This window comes from Saimiri boliviensis, chromosome 2 (genome assembly GCF_048565385.1).
Source record: "Saimiri boliviensis isolate mSaiBol1 chromosome 2, mSaiBol1.pri, whole genome shotgun sequence".
In the NCBI taxonomy this organism is placed as follows: Eukaryota; Metazoa; Chordata; class Mammalia; order Primates; family Cebidae; genus Saimiri; species Saimiri boliviensis.
The window spans coordinates 221,059,043-221,076,028 of record NC_133450.1 but is presented as its reverse complement, the minus strand read 5'-3'; the positions used below and the strand labels follow the sequence as shown (position 1 = coordinate 221,076,028).

Here is a 16,986-nt window from a genome sequence, read left to right as displayed (position 1 = left end):
GTATGGGGACTTAATCCCATGTCCTCCTTTTCCTGCAGAGATTCAAGGAGCTCAGAACAAGGCTTCCCTCCTGAAAAGTCCACGGTTCTGAGGTGGGCCTCCAGCCTCCCCTGCCCTTCTTCGGCCGCTAGGATCCCTGCCAGACATGGAAGGCTGAGGCCCTAGTATGGCAGTGCTGAGCAGGTCTTCAGACAACCCCTTGTTCCAACCCCAGCTCTGCTCCTACTGCCTCATTAGTAAAACACAAGTAAAATACTACCTCCCTCCTTGGGTGGTGGCCTTGAGGTGTCTATGCAATAATGCCTCTCAAGTGCTTAGTACTGCCTGACATATAGTACAGTTAGAAATGGATTATAGATAGGGAAACTGAGGCACTGGTAAATGTACCAGGGGGCCTGTGGCCTCTGTTTTAGTTATTTCAAGGCAATTCTCTGCCTACCTCTGAGCCATCGTTGATCTATCCATACAATGAGGAATTGGCCTGAAAAATGCTAAAGCCTCCTCCATCTTGGGGTTTTTCTGGCTTTTTTTTTTTGAGACAGAGTCTAACTCTGTCGCACAGGCTGGAGTGCAGTGGCGTGATCTCGGCTCACTATAAACTTCCCCTCATGGGTTCAAGAGATTCTCCTGCCTCAGCTTCCTGAGTAGCTAGGACTACAGGCATATGCCACCACACCTAGCTAATTTTTTTACGATGAGACAGGGTTTCATCGTGTTAGCCAGGATGGTCTTCATCTCCTGACCTTGTGATCCACCAACCGTGGTCTCCCAAAGTGCTGGGATTACAGGCTTAAGCCACCGCGCCTGGCCTGGTTCTAAATCCCAAGACGGGGCCACCCACTCTTCTAACACCTTTCATCCAGCCAGTCCTTGTTCCTTGGCTCTTCCCCAAGGAAAATGCCTGTTTGCCACTCCAAAATGAACTGCAGGCTTTTGTGCTTGCGAACACAAGAATAAAACAGCTCCTGATCGGCGGGGCGCAGTGGTTCACTTCTGGATCATTTGGAAGGCCAAGGGCGGGAGGATCACTTGAACCCAGGAGTTCAAGCAGCCTGTACAACACAGACAGACCTCATCTCTACAAAAAATTAAAATTAGCTGAGCAGCCATGCGCGGTGGCTCACAGTATAATCAAGGAGTTAGAGACCAGTCTGGGCAACATGGTGAAACCTCATCTCTACCAAAAAATACAAAAATTAGCTGGCCATGATGGCATGTGCCTATAGTCCCAGATCCTGGGGAGGCTGAGGTGGGAGAATTGCTTGAACCTGGGAGGCAGAGGTTGCAGTGAGCTGAGATCACGCCACTACACTGAAGCCTGAGCAAAAGAGTAAGACCCTGTCTCAAAAATAAATAAAAAAATAGAAATTTTAAAAAATGAGTTGGGTGTGGTGGTATATACCTGTGGCCTCAGCTGCCGGGGAGGCTGAGATGAGGACTGCTTGGGCCCAGGAAGTTGAGGGTGCAGTGAGCCACGACTGTGCCACGAACTCCAACCTCCAGGATGGGGCAAAACCTTGTCTCAAAAAACAAAACAAACCCTGTCCCCTGCTCCTTGGGTGAAGTCCTTCTTCTGAATGCCCCCTCAGAAAACCCCCGGTCCTAGGGGGTGGATGCCTTATGATTCCACTTTTTCTGATTATGAAACGGGAACTCAGAGTGGGAAAGGGACTTGCCCTAAGTCCTCTGCTAGAAAACAGGGAGGAGCTGGCAACTTGAATCCACGTCCACCCAACTTCGGCCAGAGGAGAGGGGACAAGCAGCTGAAGCCCAGGCTGGAGGGGAACATCTGCCCTCAGTGCTTGGAAGGCCCAAGAGTGCCAAAGTCAGGAGCATCCCTGGGGGAAGGGAGGACAAGCAGACACTTGACCTAATGGGAGCCTTTATTCACAAACACTCGCCTCCCACTCTGCTTCCCTCTTCCAGGCTTTTGGAAGTGGGTGTAGCCCTCACTCCTATGAGGACACCCAGCAAACCTGGCTGGCCGCGAGGAGTCTGGAACAGGAGCGTAGATCTGCGGCATCCCAGCATGAGCCCAGACGACTTATAGCTGTTCACGCATGGTTCTCTTTGGGCAGCTGCTGGTTCCCCTGGGAGTCCCACTATACTGCTTGCTCCCTGGGGGTTAGTCCTCAAGGTCACTCAGCAGTGGCTATGACAAATTATGATAAATGTAGTCCAAGGGTCAGTGTACAAAGAAGAGGAACAAAGCCCTCTGCCCACAAGGGAAGCAGTGGGTGGAGGAGGCAGGCCAGGCCCCACTGGCTCAGGAGCTCAGGCCAAGCCCTGGACGTGTGTGGGTGGTGCCGTAATGCCCAGCTCCTCCCGCAAAGCCCTCAGGGGCTGCTCCCAGCGCTGCTCATAGTACAGGTTGAGGAGACATGGGGCTCTGCGCCCATTCTGAATGGCCCATGGGATCAACTCTGAGACCAACACTTGCAGGCTCCTGTGGGGCAGCAGAGGAAAAAGAAAACGTAAGGTCCCTGGGGGCCAGGCACTCGACTGCTCAGCACTTGATGTGCATTTTCTCAGTTCATCCTCATGAAGACCTTGGAAGGATGTAGTTACTATCTCTGCTTTTCAGATGAGGCAACAGAGCTCAGTGAGGTGGAATCCCAAGCCTAAAGCCACACATCTTGAACATGTCGAAGCTTAGATTTAAATCACAGCCCGCTCACTCCAGAATCTAACACCAACCTCCCTTCTCACTGACCCTCATTCTGACCCTGCACTTAGGCCTGGCCCAAGAGACCCCAGAGTCCCATGAAACGTACAGGCTTTATTTGCTTCCTTGAAGACCCCTGCCCCAAGCCAGTTTCACATCTCTGCTCCATTCCTTCTACCCTTACTTCCTGGAGAACTGGAAAGGGCTGTGCAGGGGCCTGTGTGCTCTTCCTACTTTTGGGAGCCCTGGTCCCTCTGAGTTCTGCCAACTCCAGCCTCCCAACCCCGACCCAGCTGCCACTTGAAAACTTACTGAGCACTGAGTTGGATTGGTCCAAAGAGTGCACCCAGGATGCACATGGGCAGGCCAGTCTGGACAGCCTCAAACCATTTCACCACGATCTCCCCTGGGGGTGAGAGATGGGTTGGGAGGTGAACAGGCTATCTGAAGGAAAGGCCAGTGGTGCTCACAGCAGGGCAAAGAGAGGCAACTGTTCCTCTCTAATCTCCACCAGGGTCAGCTGTGCCCAGTTCTGGCCTGTGCTGGAACCTGGGGTATTCAGCTTAGGGTACGGCAGAGGGCCCAAGAGTGAACAGAAGGGAATAAGAGATGGAAGAAGCCTGGGGTCAGGGCGCAGAGGATCGTATGGCCCCGTAAGCCAGGCTAAACACTCCAGGATGGTTCCTGTAGGTCTTAGGGAGCTGCTGAGGTTTCAGAGCAGGAAAACAGCTAAAGCCCAGAAAGAGACCAGGAGCCTTGAGGATGGGCTGCTGCTACATCAGTGCAGGAGCCCTGAGAGGCAGTGGGAGGGAGAAGGGGGATGTATGGCGAAGGTGCTACCAAGATGTTCGGGTAAAGCAGAAAATGAGGCACAAGCCAGGTGATGCAGGGGGTGGTGGAGATAGGCAAGCCCTGCCCTGGCCCTGAAGCCACCCCAGGGAGACAGGCTGCTGGGGTTGGTAGTACTCACCCAGGATGTTGGTGGGCATCCCCAGCAGGGTGTGGAGCATGTCGTGCACCTCCCGGTACCGCTGAATCACGTACGCGAGCTCCTCATCATCCACAAAGCGGGTGGGTGCTCGGGTGTCTGGGGAGACCCTCTGACAACCACAAGCCTCCCTTAGAACCCTTCCTGATGGTTTCTAGGACCCGATTTGCCAGACTCTCTCTGGCACTGTCACAACTCTCACCAAACTCATACCCTACTAGAAAACCCTGGGGACTGGTCAGGCGCCATGGCTCATGCCTGTAATCCCAGCACTTTGGGAGGCTGAGGCAGGTGGATCACCTGAGGTCAGGAGTTTGAGACCAGTCTGACCAATATGGTGAAACCTCGTCTCTACTAAAAATACAAAACAGCTGGGTATGGTGGCAGGCACCTATAATCCCAGCTATTTGGGAGGGTGAGACAGGAGAATTGCTTGAACCTGGGAGGCGGAAGTTGCAAGGAGCCGAGATCGAGCCACTGCACTGCAGCCTTGATGACAGACTGAGACTCCATCTCAAAATAAATAAATAAAAGATTAGTTTCTGTCCACACCTGCCAACTATGGAGGCCTTGGGCACAGAATATGCTGGGACTGGCAACCTCCACTCCTTGGCTTGCCCCAACTCACATGTAATGTCTGTGGCCAAATTAGAAACTATGGTACAGAAGCTCTTAGGAGTGGGGAATGAGCAGTTACTGAATAGGTATCAGAGTTTCACTTTTGGAAGATGAAAAAGTTAAGTTCTGCATAACAATGTGAATATACTTAACACTACTAAACTGTACACTTTTAAAAGATTAAGATGAGGCCGGGCGCGGTGGCTCAAGCCTGTAATCCCAGCACTTTGGGAGGCCGAGGCGGGCGGATCACGAGGTCGAGAGATCAAGACCATCCTGGTCAACATGGTGAAACCCCGTCTCTACTAAAAATACAAAAAATTAGCTGGGCATGGTGGCTCGTGCCTGTAATCCCAGCTACTCAGGAGGCTGAGGCAGGAGAATTGCCTGAACCCAGGAGGCGGAGGTTGCGGTGAGCCGAGATCGTGCCATTGCACTCCAGCCTGGGTAACAAGAGCGAAACTCCGTCTCAACAACAAAAAAAAAAAAGATTAAGATGGTAGGGCCAGGCATGGTGGCTCACATTTGTAATCCCAGACCTTTGGTAGGCTGAGGCGGACAGATGATGAGGTCAGGAGATGGAGACCAGCCTGTCCAATATGGTGAAACCCCATTTCTACTAAAAAATACAAAAATTAGCCAGGAGTGGTGGTACATGCCTATATTCCCAGCTACTAGGGAGACTGAGGCAGGAGAATCACTTGAACCCAAGAGACGAAGGTTGCAGTGAGCCAAGATCATGCCACTGCACTCCAGCCTGGGTGACAGAGTGAGACTAAAAAAAAGGATTAAGATGGTAAATTTTATTTTGTGCTTTTAAAATTTACTATAGTTAAAAATTAAAATTGCTCACGCCTGTAGTCCCACCACTTTGGGAGGCCAAGGAGGATCACTTGAGGCTAGGGGTTCAAGACCAGCTTAGGTAACATAGCAAGACCCTGTCTCTATAAAAAACACAAAAATTAGGCCAGGCGCAGTGGCTCATGCCTGTAATCCCAACACGTTGGGAGGTTGAGGCAGGCAGATCACCTGAGGTCAGGAGTTCAAGACCAGCCTGGTTAACAGGGAGAAACGCCATCTTATTTATTTATTTATTTATTATTATTTTTTAAAAGATAGAGTCTTACTCTGTAGCCAGGCGTCAGGCTGGAGTACAGCGGTGCAAATTCAGCTCACTGCAACCTCCACCTCCCAGGTTCAAGCAATTCTCCTGCCTCAGCCTCCCAAGTGGCTGGGACTACAGGCGCGTGCCACCACGTCCAGCTAATTTTTTTTTTTTTTTTTTTTTGAGAAGGAGTTTCACTCGTTACCCAGGCTGGAGTGCAATGGCGTGATCTCGGCTCACCGCAACTTCCGCCTCCTGGGTTCAGGCAGTTCTCCTGCCTCAGCCTCCTGAGTAGCTGGGATTACAGGCATGCGCCACCATGCCAGGCTAATTTTTTGTATTTTTTTAGTAGAGACAGGGTTTCACCATGTTGACCAGGATGGTCTCGATCTCTTGACTTCGTGATCCGCCCACCTCGGCCTCCCAAATTGCTGGGATTACAGGCGTGAGCCACTACGCCCCGCTGAGAAACTCCATCTTTACTGAAAAATACAAAAATTAGCCAGGTGTGGTGATGCACACCTGTAATCCCAGCTACTTGGGAAGCTGAAACAGGAGAATCACTTGAACCCAGGAGGCGGAGGTTGTAGTGAGCCAAGATCGCACCACTGCACTCCAGCGTGGGTGACAGAGTGAGAGACTCTGTCTCGCCGCCCCCCGCAAAAAAAAAAAAAAAAAAAAAAAAAAAAAAAAAAAAAAAAGAGAAAGAAAAATAAAAAATTTGCCAGGTGTGGGGGTGTATGCCTGCAGTCTCAGCTACTCAGGAGGCTGAGACAGGAGGATTGCTCGAGCCCCAGAGTTTAAGGTTACAGGGAGCTATGACTATACTGCTGCATTCAGCAAGACCTTGTCTCTAAAAACAAAAATAGAAAATGAAGCCCCAAAGACCCTGGTCCTAGCACAAGCTGTTCCCAGCTTGGGGTGCTGCTCTCTCCCACTATCCCCATCTTCACTGTGATAATTCCAACTTATCCATCATGACCTGGGTTAAGTGTCCCCCGTCCCCCGCTCCACCCAGAAGCCATCCCTATAGACCACTCGGGTTCATGTTATGATCTCTTGAAGCATCATGAACCTCTTTGTGCAACTTAATTGTACACTGATGTTTAATGCATGTGATAATCAATGTCTCCTAGACCTGCACTATCCAGTATGGCAGCCGCTTGCCACATGTGGCCATTCAGAAAGGTGGCAAGTTCCAATTGAGATGTGCTAAACACATAAAATACACACGAGACTTCAAATAGTATTAAAAAAAAGAATGTATAAATCTCAGTAATTTGAAAATATTACTTGTTGAAATAATACTTTGGATATATTGGGCTAAATAAGATGCATATTTAAAATTAATTCTGGCCAGGTGCAGTGGCTCACACCTATAATCTCAGCGCTTTGGGAGGCTGAGGTAGGCAGATCAACTGAGGAGTTCAAGACCAGCCTGGCCAACATGAGGAAACTCTATCTCTACTAAAAATACAAAAATTAGCCTAGCATGGTGGTGGGAGCCTATGATCCCAGCTACTTGGGAGGCTGAGACCAGAGAATTGCTTGAACCTGGGAGGCAGAGGCTGCAATGAGCTGAGATGGTGCCTTTGCACTCCAGCCTGAGCAACAGAGCAAGACTCCGTCTCAAAATAAAAGAAAAATTAATTCCACCTTTTTTGGGGGGGGCGGATGGTGTTTTACTCTCGTTGCCCAGGCTGGAGGGCAATGGTGCAAACACGGCTCACTGCAATCCCCTCCTCCCGGGTTCAAGCAATTCTCTTGTCTCAGCCTCCCAAGTAGCTGGGATTACAGGCTCCTACCACCATGCCAGGCTAATTTTTGTATTTTTAGTAGAGATGGGGTTTCATCATGTTGGCCAGGCTGGTCTTGAACTCCTGACCTCAGGTGATCCAGCAGCATCAGCCTCCCAAAGTGCTGGGATTACAGGTGTGAGCCACTGTACTCAGCTCCACCTGTTTCTTTTTGCTATTAAAGTGGCTGGCAGAAAATTTTAAATTACCTACATGCTCATGTTATATTTTTATGGATGGTATTGCAACAGCCTGTCTGCTACACAAGGGCAGGGCTGGCTCTGTTTTGCTCATTCTTTTACCTCCAGTAGTCTGATCCCAGGCCTGGATGAATGAACATCTCTTGAACATATGACTAAAAGGCCAGCCCTGGGACTTTTCTGACCTCAGGTAGGAATGTCAAGTCTCCTCCTCTTACCTGGCCACTGCGTCTGAGTACTCAGCAGCACTCACACAGAGTGGGCACGGCCTGGTCTTCCTTTTCCCAAAGAATGCCCTCAGAGTGTCCATAAGCTGAGATCTGATGTCTTCCTGGTTTTGGGGCTGTTGGCTTAGTGCCATGCCCAATCTGTGTCTGTGGCCTTACAAGGTCCTAGGACCTAATTTCCTCTGCAGTTCTACTTGTTGTGTGAAGCTGAAGATGGTCATAGAGTATCCACCATGTGTGCGGTAGGTGTCCTTTATGTATATCCGTATTTCATCCTTGCAATCTCAGAGGTAAATACTGTTATTACCACAGATATAGATAAGGAAAACAAGGGCTGGGCATGGTGACTCAGGCCTGTAATCACAGCACTTCGGGAGGCCAAGGCCAGCGGGTAACTTGAGGTCAGGAGTTTGAGACCAGCCTGGCCAATATGGTGAAACCCTGCCTATGCTAAAAATACAAAAATTAGCCAGGGGTGGTGGTGTGCCCCTGTAGTCCCAGTTACTCAGAAGGCTGAGGCAGGAGAATCATCAGGAGGGGGAGGTTGCAGTGAGCTCAAATTGTACCCTCCAGCTTAGGTGACAGAGGAGACAAAAAAAAAAAAGGAAAACAAGGTTCAGAGGGATAAAGTAATTTGCCCAAGATCACACAGCTAGTAAAGTGGCTTAGTCAGGATTTGAAACAAAGTCTGTTAGATTCTAAAGCTAGTGGCCTTAACATCCAATACCAAGGCTAATAAGTGCCCTGGAAGATATATGTGAGGTCCTCTTACTTCTGATGAGGAATCTGAGACTTAGCAAGGTTGAAGGATTTGTCTAAGGTTGTAAAGCTGGGAAGAGAGGCAGGATTCTAACCCAGGCTCCTCCTAATTCTCAAGCCCCTGTCTGTAATCTTGATGCTGCAAGATGACCACACCTCCACCAAAGTCAGCCTCAGGGAGGGGTGGGTGGCCTCACCTTGAACCTTTATCTAAATCTCAGTGGGGACAAAGGTACTGCTTCGCATTCCATGAGCTGCTGATTTCCTTGCTCTCCTTGTGTCACAATCCCCAGAGTGCTTACCACAAGTGGAGCTGTGGCTGGGCAAGGTGCCCTGGCAGTCCCATCCCTGCTACAGCCTCCCCTCCACAGCAACAGTGCTAAACACCAGGGGAAATTCAGAAGACTCTCTCTCCCTGTATAGCACTTGAGGCAGGTCACTCTGGTGAGTTAGTTTCCCACTGATGAAATTTGCATCCTGGTGAAATCTGAGAGATGGTATAAAATAGGGCAAGTGATCGCCTGTCAAGGTGGCTATGCAGGAGACTGAGGAACAGAACATCTTCTCAGTGACAATAACCATCTAGAGCAGTGGTTCTCCACTGCCCACCAGGGGACATTTGTAATCTCTGGAGACATCTGTGGTTGTCACAACTTCGCAGGGGTGCTCCTGGCACCCAATGAGTAGTGGCCAGGGATGCCAGGAAACATCCTACCATGCTCAGGACCACCCCCACAACAAAGAGTGACCCAGCCCAAACACTGACACTGCCAAGGTTGAGAAACTGTTCTGGGGAAACTTTGGAGACCCCTCACCTCCTCCAGCCTGGCTGCCTCTGGCAGCCGGGCTGGACAGCCATTTGGCAGGGGGACCTTGATGGGATGTATCTGTGTTGGAGGAGGGAGGGAAGATGGCACAGGGACAGGGAAGATAGGCCAACTGGATCCTAAGGTCCTTTACAAATCAATGTTACTATCCTGCTCCAGACTTTCCACAAGCTTCCTACTGCTCCTATTACAAAATATAGACTCCTCCTACTGGTGGCCCACAGGGCCCAGCCCTGATTGACTTCCCAGCCCACTCACTGTCTCTCCCCCCTTCACTCCTCTGTGGCCACACTGGTCGACCCTCCTTTTCCTAAATACATGGGGCCCCTACCCTTGCCAGTCCCTCTACTCAGAATGCTCTTCCCCAGCTCTCCACAGGGTTGGCTCCTCCTCACCTTCCAAGTCTCCTCAGAGGAGCCGACCCTGACCATCCCATCAGAAACACTGTCTTCTATCACACTAACTTCTCTTCATAGCTGCTAGAATATAAGTTCCACAAAGGCAGGCTTTTTGCTGGTTTTGTCCACTGTATCCCAACTGCTGACAATAGTGCTGGTGTACTTTTTTTTTTTTTTGAGACAGGGTCTTGCCCTGCTGCCTAGGCTGGAGTGCAGTGGTGTGATCACAGCTCACGGCCCTCAACCTCCTGGGCTCAACTCATCCTCCCCACTCCCTCCCAGGTGGCTGGGACTATGGGTACACATCACCATGCCTGGTTAATTTTTGTTTTTTTGCAGAGACAGGGTTTCACCATGTTGCCCAGGCTGGCCTCTAATTCCTGGGCTCAAGTGATCTGTCCACCTCAGCCTCCCAAAGTATTAGGATTACACACGTGAGCCACCATGCCCGGCCTAGTGCCAGAATATTCTAATTACTTAAAACATTTTATCTGTATTTTATTTTATTTATTTATTTAGAGACAGAGTCTCACACTGTTGCCCAGGCTGGAATGCAGTAGTGCGATCTCGGCTCACTGCAACCTCTGACTCTTGTGTTCAAATGATTCTTCTGCCTCACCCTCCCAAGTAGCTGGGACAACAGGCACACGCCACCATGTCTGGCTAATTTTTATATTTTTAGTAGAAACGAGGTTTCACCATATTGGCCAGGCTGGTCTGGAACTCCTAACCTTGTGATCCACCCACCTAGGCCTCCGAAGGTGCTGGGATTACAGGTGTTAAGCCATCATGCCGGCCTTACCTGTATTTTTTTTTTTTTTTTTTTGAGACGGAGTTTCACTCTTGTTACCCAGGCTGGAGTGCAGTGGCGCGATCTCGGCTCACCGCAACCTCCGCCTCCTGGGCTCAGGCAATTCTCCTGCCTCAGCCTCCTAAGTAGCTGGGATTACAGGCACGCGCCACCACGCCCAGCTAGTTTTTTGTATTTTTAGTAGAGACGGGGTTTCACTATGTTGACCAGGATGGTCTCGATCTCTCGACCTCGTGATCCACCCGCCTCGGCCTCCCAAAGTGCTGGGATTACAGGCTTGAGCCACCGCGCCCGGCACCTGTATTTTTATATGAATTTTTTTGTTTTGTTTGAGACAGAGTTTCACTCTGTTGCCCAGGTTGGAGCGCAGTGGTACAATCTTGGCTCACTGCAATCTCTGCCTCCAGGTTCAAGCAATTCTCCTCAGCCTCCCAAGTAGCCGCGATTACAGGCGTACACCACCACACCCAGCTAACTTTTGTATTTCTAGTAGAGACAGGGTTCCACCATGTTGGCCAGGCTGGTCTCAAACTCCTGAACTCAGGTGATCTGCCTGTCTAGGCCTCCCAAAATGCTAAGATTATAGGTGTGAACCATTGTGCCCACCCTGAAAAATCTTTTAAACTATTTTATTGTCTACCTCTCCAACTAGAATAGAAATAAGGGTGGGAACCCTGGCTGTCCAGTTCACCATTATATCCGCAGTACACACAAAAAATGGATGGGCCGGGCACGGTCACTCAAGCCTGTAATCTCAGCATTTTGGAAGCCTGAGGCAGGCAGATCACTTGAGGTCAGGGGTTCAAGACTGGCCTGGCCACTATGGTAAAACCCCATTTCTACTAAAAATACAAAAATCAGCCAGGCGTTGTGTTGTGCACCTGTAATCCCATGTACATGGGAGGATGAGGCAGGAGAATTGCCTGAACCTGGGAAGCTGAGCTACAGTGAGCCATGACATTCCCACTGTGCTCCAGCCTGGGGGACAGAGCGAGGCTCTGTCTCAAAACAAAAAACAAAAAGGATGGCACATGGCAGAGGCTCAGTAAGTGAATGAGTTCACAACAGTCGGGACATCCCCTTCCCCCCACCTTGTCCTCCTTTGCCTGGGGCTGCAGTGTGTCAAACCTGCCATATCACAGAGAAAGTAATGTCTGTGGAACAAGGGAGCACAGTACAGCAGTTAAGAGCATGACTTGGGGTTGATTACTGCCTCCATTAATACCGGCTATGTGAAATTAGCAAGTTGCTTCACTGCTCTGAGCCTGTTTCCTTATGTACTAAAAGAGGATAATAATAGAACATACTTTCTTTTTTTTTTTTGAGGCGGAGTTTCACTCTTGTTACCCAGGCTGGAGTGCAATGGCACGATCTCGGCTCACCGCAACCTCGGCCTCCTGGGTTCAAGCAATTCTCCTGCCTCAGCCTCCTGAGTAGCTGGGATTACAGGCACACGCCACCATGTCCAGCTAATTTTTTGTATTTTTAGAAGAGACGGAGTCTCACCATGTTGACCAAGATGGTCTCGATTTCTTGACCTCGTGATCCACCCGCCTCAGCCTCCCAAAGTGCTGGGATTACAGGTTTGAGCCACTGCGACCGGCCCATACTTTCCTTTCTTAGAAGAGACAGAAGCGGAAAAAGGAGAAAAATCAAATAAAAATATATATATTTAAAAAAAGTAGAACACACTTGACAGGGTTGTGGGGGGATTCAGCAAGACCACAGATGCGGCTGGCATCAGGCATTCAGTGGGAGGTTAATGGACACTGGCCAGTATTATCATTTGAAGGCATGTTCCCACCCATTTGCCTGTCCCATAGAAAATGACAAAGCCAGGGCCGGGCGCGGTGGCTCAAGCCTGTAATCCCAGCACTTTGGGAGGCCGAGGCGGGTGGATCACGAGGTCAAGAAATCGAGACCATCCTGGTCAACATGGTGAAACCCCGTCTCTACTAAAAATACTAAAAATTAGCTGGGCATGGTGGCGTGTGCCTGTAATCCCAGCTACTCAGGAGGCTGAGGCAGGAGAATTGCCTGAACCCAGGAGGCGGAGGTTGCGGTGAGCCGAGATTGCGCCATTGCACTCCAGCCTGGGTAACAAGAGCGAAACTCCGTCTCAGAAAAACAAACAAAAAAAAAACAAACAAAAAACGAAAATGACAAAGCCTTGGCATAACCCTGAAAAGCACTCTCGGCCATGGTGGCAGCTCAGGGCTCCTCTTTCCTCAGGATGTCAAGCCTATGCTATTCCCCTGTCCTGTCTGGTGACTGCTAGGTACACAGAAGCTGAAAACTCACGTTCACATCCAGGAAACGGAGATACTCGCGGCCCAGGGAGCCTTCCGGCAGGCTCTGGAGCTTGCCCAGGTCGAGGGTGGATGTTGAAATCCGGGGACGCTCCCTGAAAGGCAAGACTTGGGTATTGGGAGAGGGTTGGCAAAGGTAGGTGAAAGATCCAACTGTAGTGAGCTGGGAGGCAGGAGAACCCACAGAGGAGCAATGTGGCCACCACAAACCTTAACGGAGCACCTACAACTGGCCAAGTCAGTGTCAGGGACTTGGCACACTACCCCAAACCAAGGACAAGGGCAGGGGCACAATCTAGGCAGGAAGATAATCCTCCAATGTGACCAGAGTACTTGCAAAAGGTACTACAAGGGAGGGGTAAAGCCAGCACATGTTATGGGAACTTAGTGAAGGCACAGAGCCCTGTGGCTGAAACTGGGCCAATGCCATCATACTGCCCAACTCAGAGGTCATCACAGTGTATACACGTGTATGTGAATGACATCCCTGGAATTGGGCAGTGCCCAGCCTGTGCAACTATATGTGGCCAGGGTATCAAGAGCGCCCTAGAGGAACAGAACAAACACAATGTGATTCTAGAAAGGTCAGAATACCTAGAGACTGCCCCCAGACCCCCAGGCAGAGCTGGGACCTACTGCAGGATCTGGGCACCCTCTGGATCCCTCCTCATCTGGTCTCTGAGGACCTTCAGGGTGCGGTGTCCCGTGGTCTCCCCTAGAACTGCAACCATGTCTGAAAGGACAGAAACGGGCACAAATGGGGGATGTCATCTTAGGTAAGTTACCTAACCTGGTCTGAGCCTTTGTTTCCTACAGGATAAATTAGAGATAATATCTAGCTCTTTGTTGTAAGGATTTATATAAAACACTTAGCAGCCGGGCGCAGTGGCTCAAGCCTGTAATCCCAGCACTTTGGGAGGCTGAGGCGGGTGGATCAGGAGGTCAAGAGATCGAGACCATCCTGGTCAACATGGTGAAACCCCGTCTCTACTAAAAATACAAAAAAATTAGCTGGGCATGGTGGCGCATGCCTGTAATCCCAGCTACTCAGGAGGCTGAGGCAGGAGAATTGCCTGAACCCAGGAGGCAGAGGTTGCAGTGAGCCGAGATTGCGCCATTGCACTCCAGCCTGGGTAACAAGAGTGAAACTCTGTCTCAAAAAAAAAAAAAAAAAAAAAAAAAAAAAAAACACTTAGCAAATTACCCAGCACACAACAAGGGCTCAGTATACACATCTATAGTTCTTATTCTTTATCTACTGGGGTGGGACGGCTCCGCTTGTCATAACGTTCTAAACATTTTATAAGTCACTTTTCACAATACAATATCACGTCTCCATTGATTGGCAGAGGCTTAGGCATCTAAGAGAGTGCTGGGCTACAGCCCAGGTATGTTCACTATCTAGGTGACCTAGTGCAAGCTGCTTCACATTTCTGTTTTGTTTTGTTTTTTGAGACAGGGTCTTGCTCTGTTGCCCAGGCTGGAGCGAAGTGGTGTGATCACAGCTCATTGCTAGGACCACAGGTGTGCAGTTAGTTTTTTAAATTTTCTTGCCGGGCGCGGTGGCTCAAGCCTGTAATCCCAGCACTTTGGAAGGCAGGTGGATCACAAGGTCGACAGATCGAGACCATCCTGGTCAACATAGTGAAACCCCGTCTCTACTAAAAATACAAAAAACTAGCTGGGCGTGGTGGCGCGTGCCTGTAATCCCAGCTACTTAGGAGGCTGAGGCAGAATTGCCCGAGCCCAGGAGGCGGAGGTTGTGGTGAGCCGAGATCGCACCATTGCACTCCAGCCTGGGTAACAAGAGCGAAACTCTGTCTCAAAAAAAAAAATTTCGCCGGGCGCGGTGGCTCAAGCCTGTAATCCCAGCACTTTGGGAGGCCGAGGCGGGTGGATCACGAGGTCGAAAGATCGAGACCATCCTGGTCAACATGGTGAAACCCCGTCTCTACTAAAAATACAAAAAAATTAGCTGGGCATGGCGTCGCGTGCCTGTAATCCCAGCTACTCAGGAGGCTGAGGCAGGAGAATTGCCTGAGCCCAGGAGGCGGAGGTTGCGGTGAGCCGAGATCGCGCCATTGCACTCCAGCCTGGGTAACAAGAGCGAAACTCCGTCTCAAAAAAAAAAAAAAAAAAAAAAAAAAAATTTCTGTAGAGATGAGGTCTTGCTATGTTGCCCAGGCTGATCTTGAACTTTGGCCTCAAGTGATCCTCCCACCTTGGATTCTCAAATTGTTGGGATTACAGTTGTGAGCCACCATACCTAGCCTGCTTTACATTTTTCAGCCTTGGTGTCCTAATTTGTGAAGTACAGGCAACAACTTTCTTAGATGGTTCTTGTGAGAAACCATGAAAATCATGGATACGTAACACTTGGTGGACAAGTGGTAGTGGCTGACGCCTGTAATTCCAACGGGCGGGGGAGGACCTGAGGCAGGAGGATCGCTAGAGGCCAAGAGTTCCAGACCAGCCTGGGCAACATGGCAAGACCCCATCTCTACAAAAAAATTTAACAATTCACTGGCCTTGGCTGGGCGTGGTGGCTCACGCCTGTAATCCCAACACTTTAGGAGGCCAGGTGGGTGGATCACCTGAGGTCAGCAGTTTGAGACCAGCCTGGGCAACATGGCGAAATCTGGTCTCTACTAAATACAACAATTAGCCCAGGTGGCACAGGTTTGTAATCCCAGTTACTCCGGAAGCTGAGGCACAAAAATCGCTTGAACGTGGAAGGTGGAGGTTGCAGACAGCCGAGATCGTGCCACTGCACTCCAGCGTGGGCCACACAGAAACATTCTGTCTCAAAACAAAACAAAACAAAAAACCCAAAAAAAACCACTGGGGACATGGTTTTTTGTTTAAGACAGGGTCTCGCTCTGTTGCCCAGGCTGGAGTGCAATGGTGCAATCCTAGCTCACTGAAGTCTCGAACACCCCCGCTCAAATGATCCTCCCACCTCAGCCTCCCAAGTAACTGGGAATACAGCCGCATGCAACCAGGCCCAATTAATTTTTGTATTTTTTTTGGTAGGTATGGGGATTCGCCATGTTGCCCAGGCTGGTCTCAAACTCCTTAGCTCAAGCCATCTGCCAGCTTTGGCCCCTCCAAAGTATTCGGATTATAGGCGTGAGCCACTGTGCCTAGCCTATTGTTTTTATTAGAAGGAATAACAGCATTTCCCAGAACTCAAAAATCCTGGGAAGGATGAGAAAAACACTGTAGAACCCTAGGATGTTCTAGTCACACATCCAGCAAACATTTATTGAGCATTTACTATGTGCCAGGCACTATCCAGAAGGCTGCAGATACAGTGGAACGAGGCAGACATGGTCCCTGACCTCATTAAGTTGACTTTCTAGTAGGATGTTATAAGCTGATGGATACTTATGAATCATCTCTTTAGTCTAGCTGTTCTCAACATGGCTGCATCACAGATTCTCCCAAGTAGTTAAAAGAGACAGACTTTCGGATTCCACGCTCCCTTCTTCCTCCATTCAGCAGAGTTTAGGTGGGATCCAGGAATCTGCATTTTCATAAACATTCCGAGTGGTTACGAGCTGCAACCAGGTTTCCTCGACCTAGACTATGCTCCAGTTACCACAGGAAACGGCTCCCAGCCGCTCCCACGGGGACAAGGCGCCGGAGGCCTTACCGTGGCGGTAGGGGTTATAGAGCGCCATAGCCGCGGAACCGGCGGCCAGCAGCGCTTTCTGCAGCGGGGAGGTGGGGATGTGGTGCGGATACAGCAGGCCGACGCCGTCGCTCCTGGCTCGGAACGGCATTTCTGCGGGGCAAGAAAAAGGCCGAGGTCAGAGGAGCTTGGCGCTCCCAGGCTCCTTCCCACCTGCGCCTGGAACCCGGCGCCACTTGCCTGTCGCAGGCCTCGGGCGGCTGGGGAGCCAACGGAACGGGCGTAGGACCGCGCGCAGCACAGTCGCCATGGCAGCGGGCGTCCGCGGAGGATGGGCCGGCACAGAGAACGCCGGGAGCCTCTCCGAAGACGGAGCGTCGGAGGGGTCAAAAACCACTAAAAAAACGACTCTGATGGCGTGGCCAACGGCCCTTTGAGGAGAAACACCGCTGCACGGGCAGAAGGCACGTAGGCCAAGAAGGCGAAGGAAGCCCACGCGAACTGTCTGCCTCCTACAACCACCGATCCAAGACTCTCGCCATTTCACTTCGCCACAGAAAGCGTCTCCAAAGGAAACGCAACCACACTCACGCCGGCTCAGCGCCGGACCCTATTTCCTTCTCCACATCCGGTTTTCCCCGCAGACTAT

General features: G+C 50.4%; 1 protein-coding gene across 2 annotated transcripts; it reads right to left on the bottom strand.

Moving 5' to 3' along the window:
• Window positions 1-1,865: 1,865 nt before the first annotated feature.
• On the bottom strand, window positions 1,866-16,963 carry COQ4 (coenzyme Q4). 2 transcript variants are annotated; one of them, XM_003940578.4, is made up of 7 exons: window positions 16,578-16,951; window positions 16,359-16,490; window positions 13,340-13,436; window positions 12,696-12,798; window positions 3,636-3,765; window positions 2,978-3,071; window positions 1,866-2,446 (listed from the first exon to the last, which is right to left on the bottom strand). In XM_003940578.4, exons 1-7 carry the CDS (start codon window positions 16,645-16,647, stop codon window positions 2,275-2,277), a joined length of 798 nt encoding a protein of 265 aa, XP_003940627.1. In that variant the 5' UTR covers window positions 16,648-16,951; the 3' UTR covers window positions 1,866-2,274. The 2 variants fall into 2 exon arrangements, with proteins under 2 accessions (XP_003940627.1, XP_039330760.1); XM_039474826.2 differs by lacking the exons at window positions 1,866-2,446; window positions 2,978-3,071; window positions 3,636-3,765; window positions 13,340-13,436 and having other exon boundaries at window positions 12,698-12,798; window positions 16,578-16,963.
• Window positions 16,964-16,986: the final 23 nt, after the last annotated feature.

What these genes read in the sequence shown, in the direction of transcription:
- COQ4 (XM_003940578.4), bottom strand. Translation starts at nt 16,647, where the DNA reads ATGGCGACTGTGCTGCGCGCGGTCCTACGCCCGTTCCGTTGGCTCCCC. An exon ending in CTATAACCCCTACCGCCACG is followed by an intron (nt 13,437 to 16,358) that starts GTAAGGCCTCCG and finishes CTGTCCTTTCAG; the next exon opens with ACATGGTTGCAGTTCTAGGG. An exon ending in CCAATCCAACTCAGTGCTCA is followed by an intron (nt 2,447 to 2,977) that starts GTAAGTTTTCAA and finishes GCTGCCCCACAG; the next exon opens with GAGCCTGCAAGTGTTGGTCT.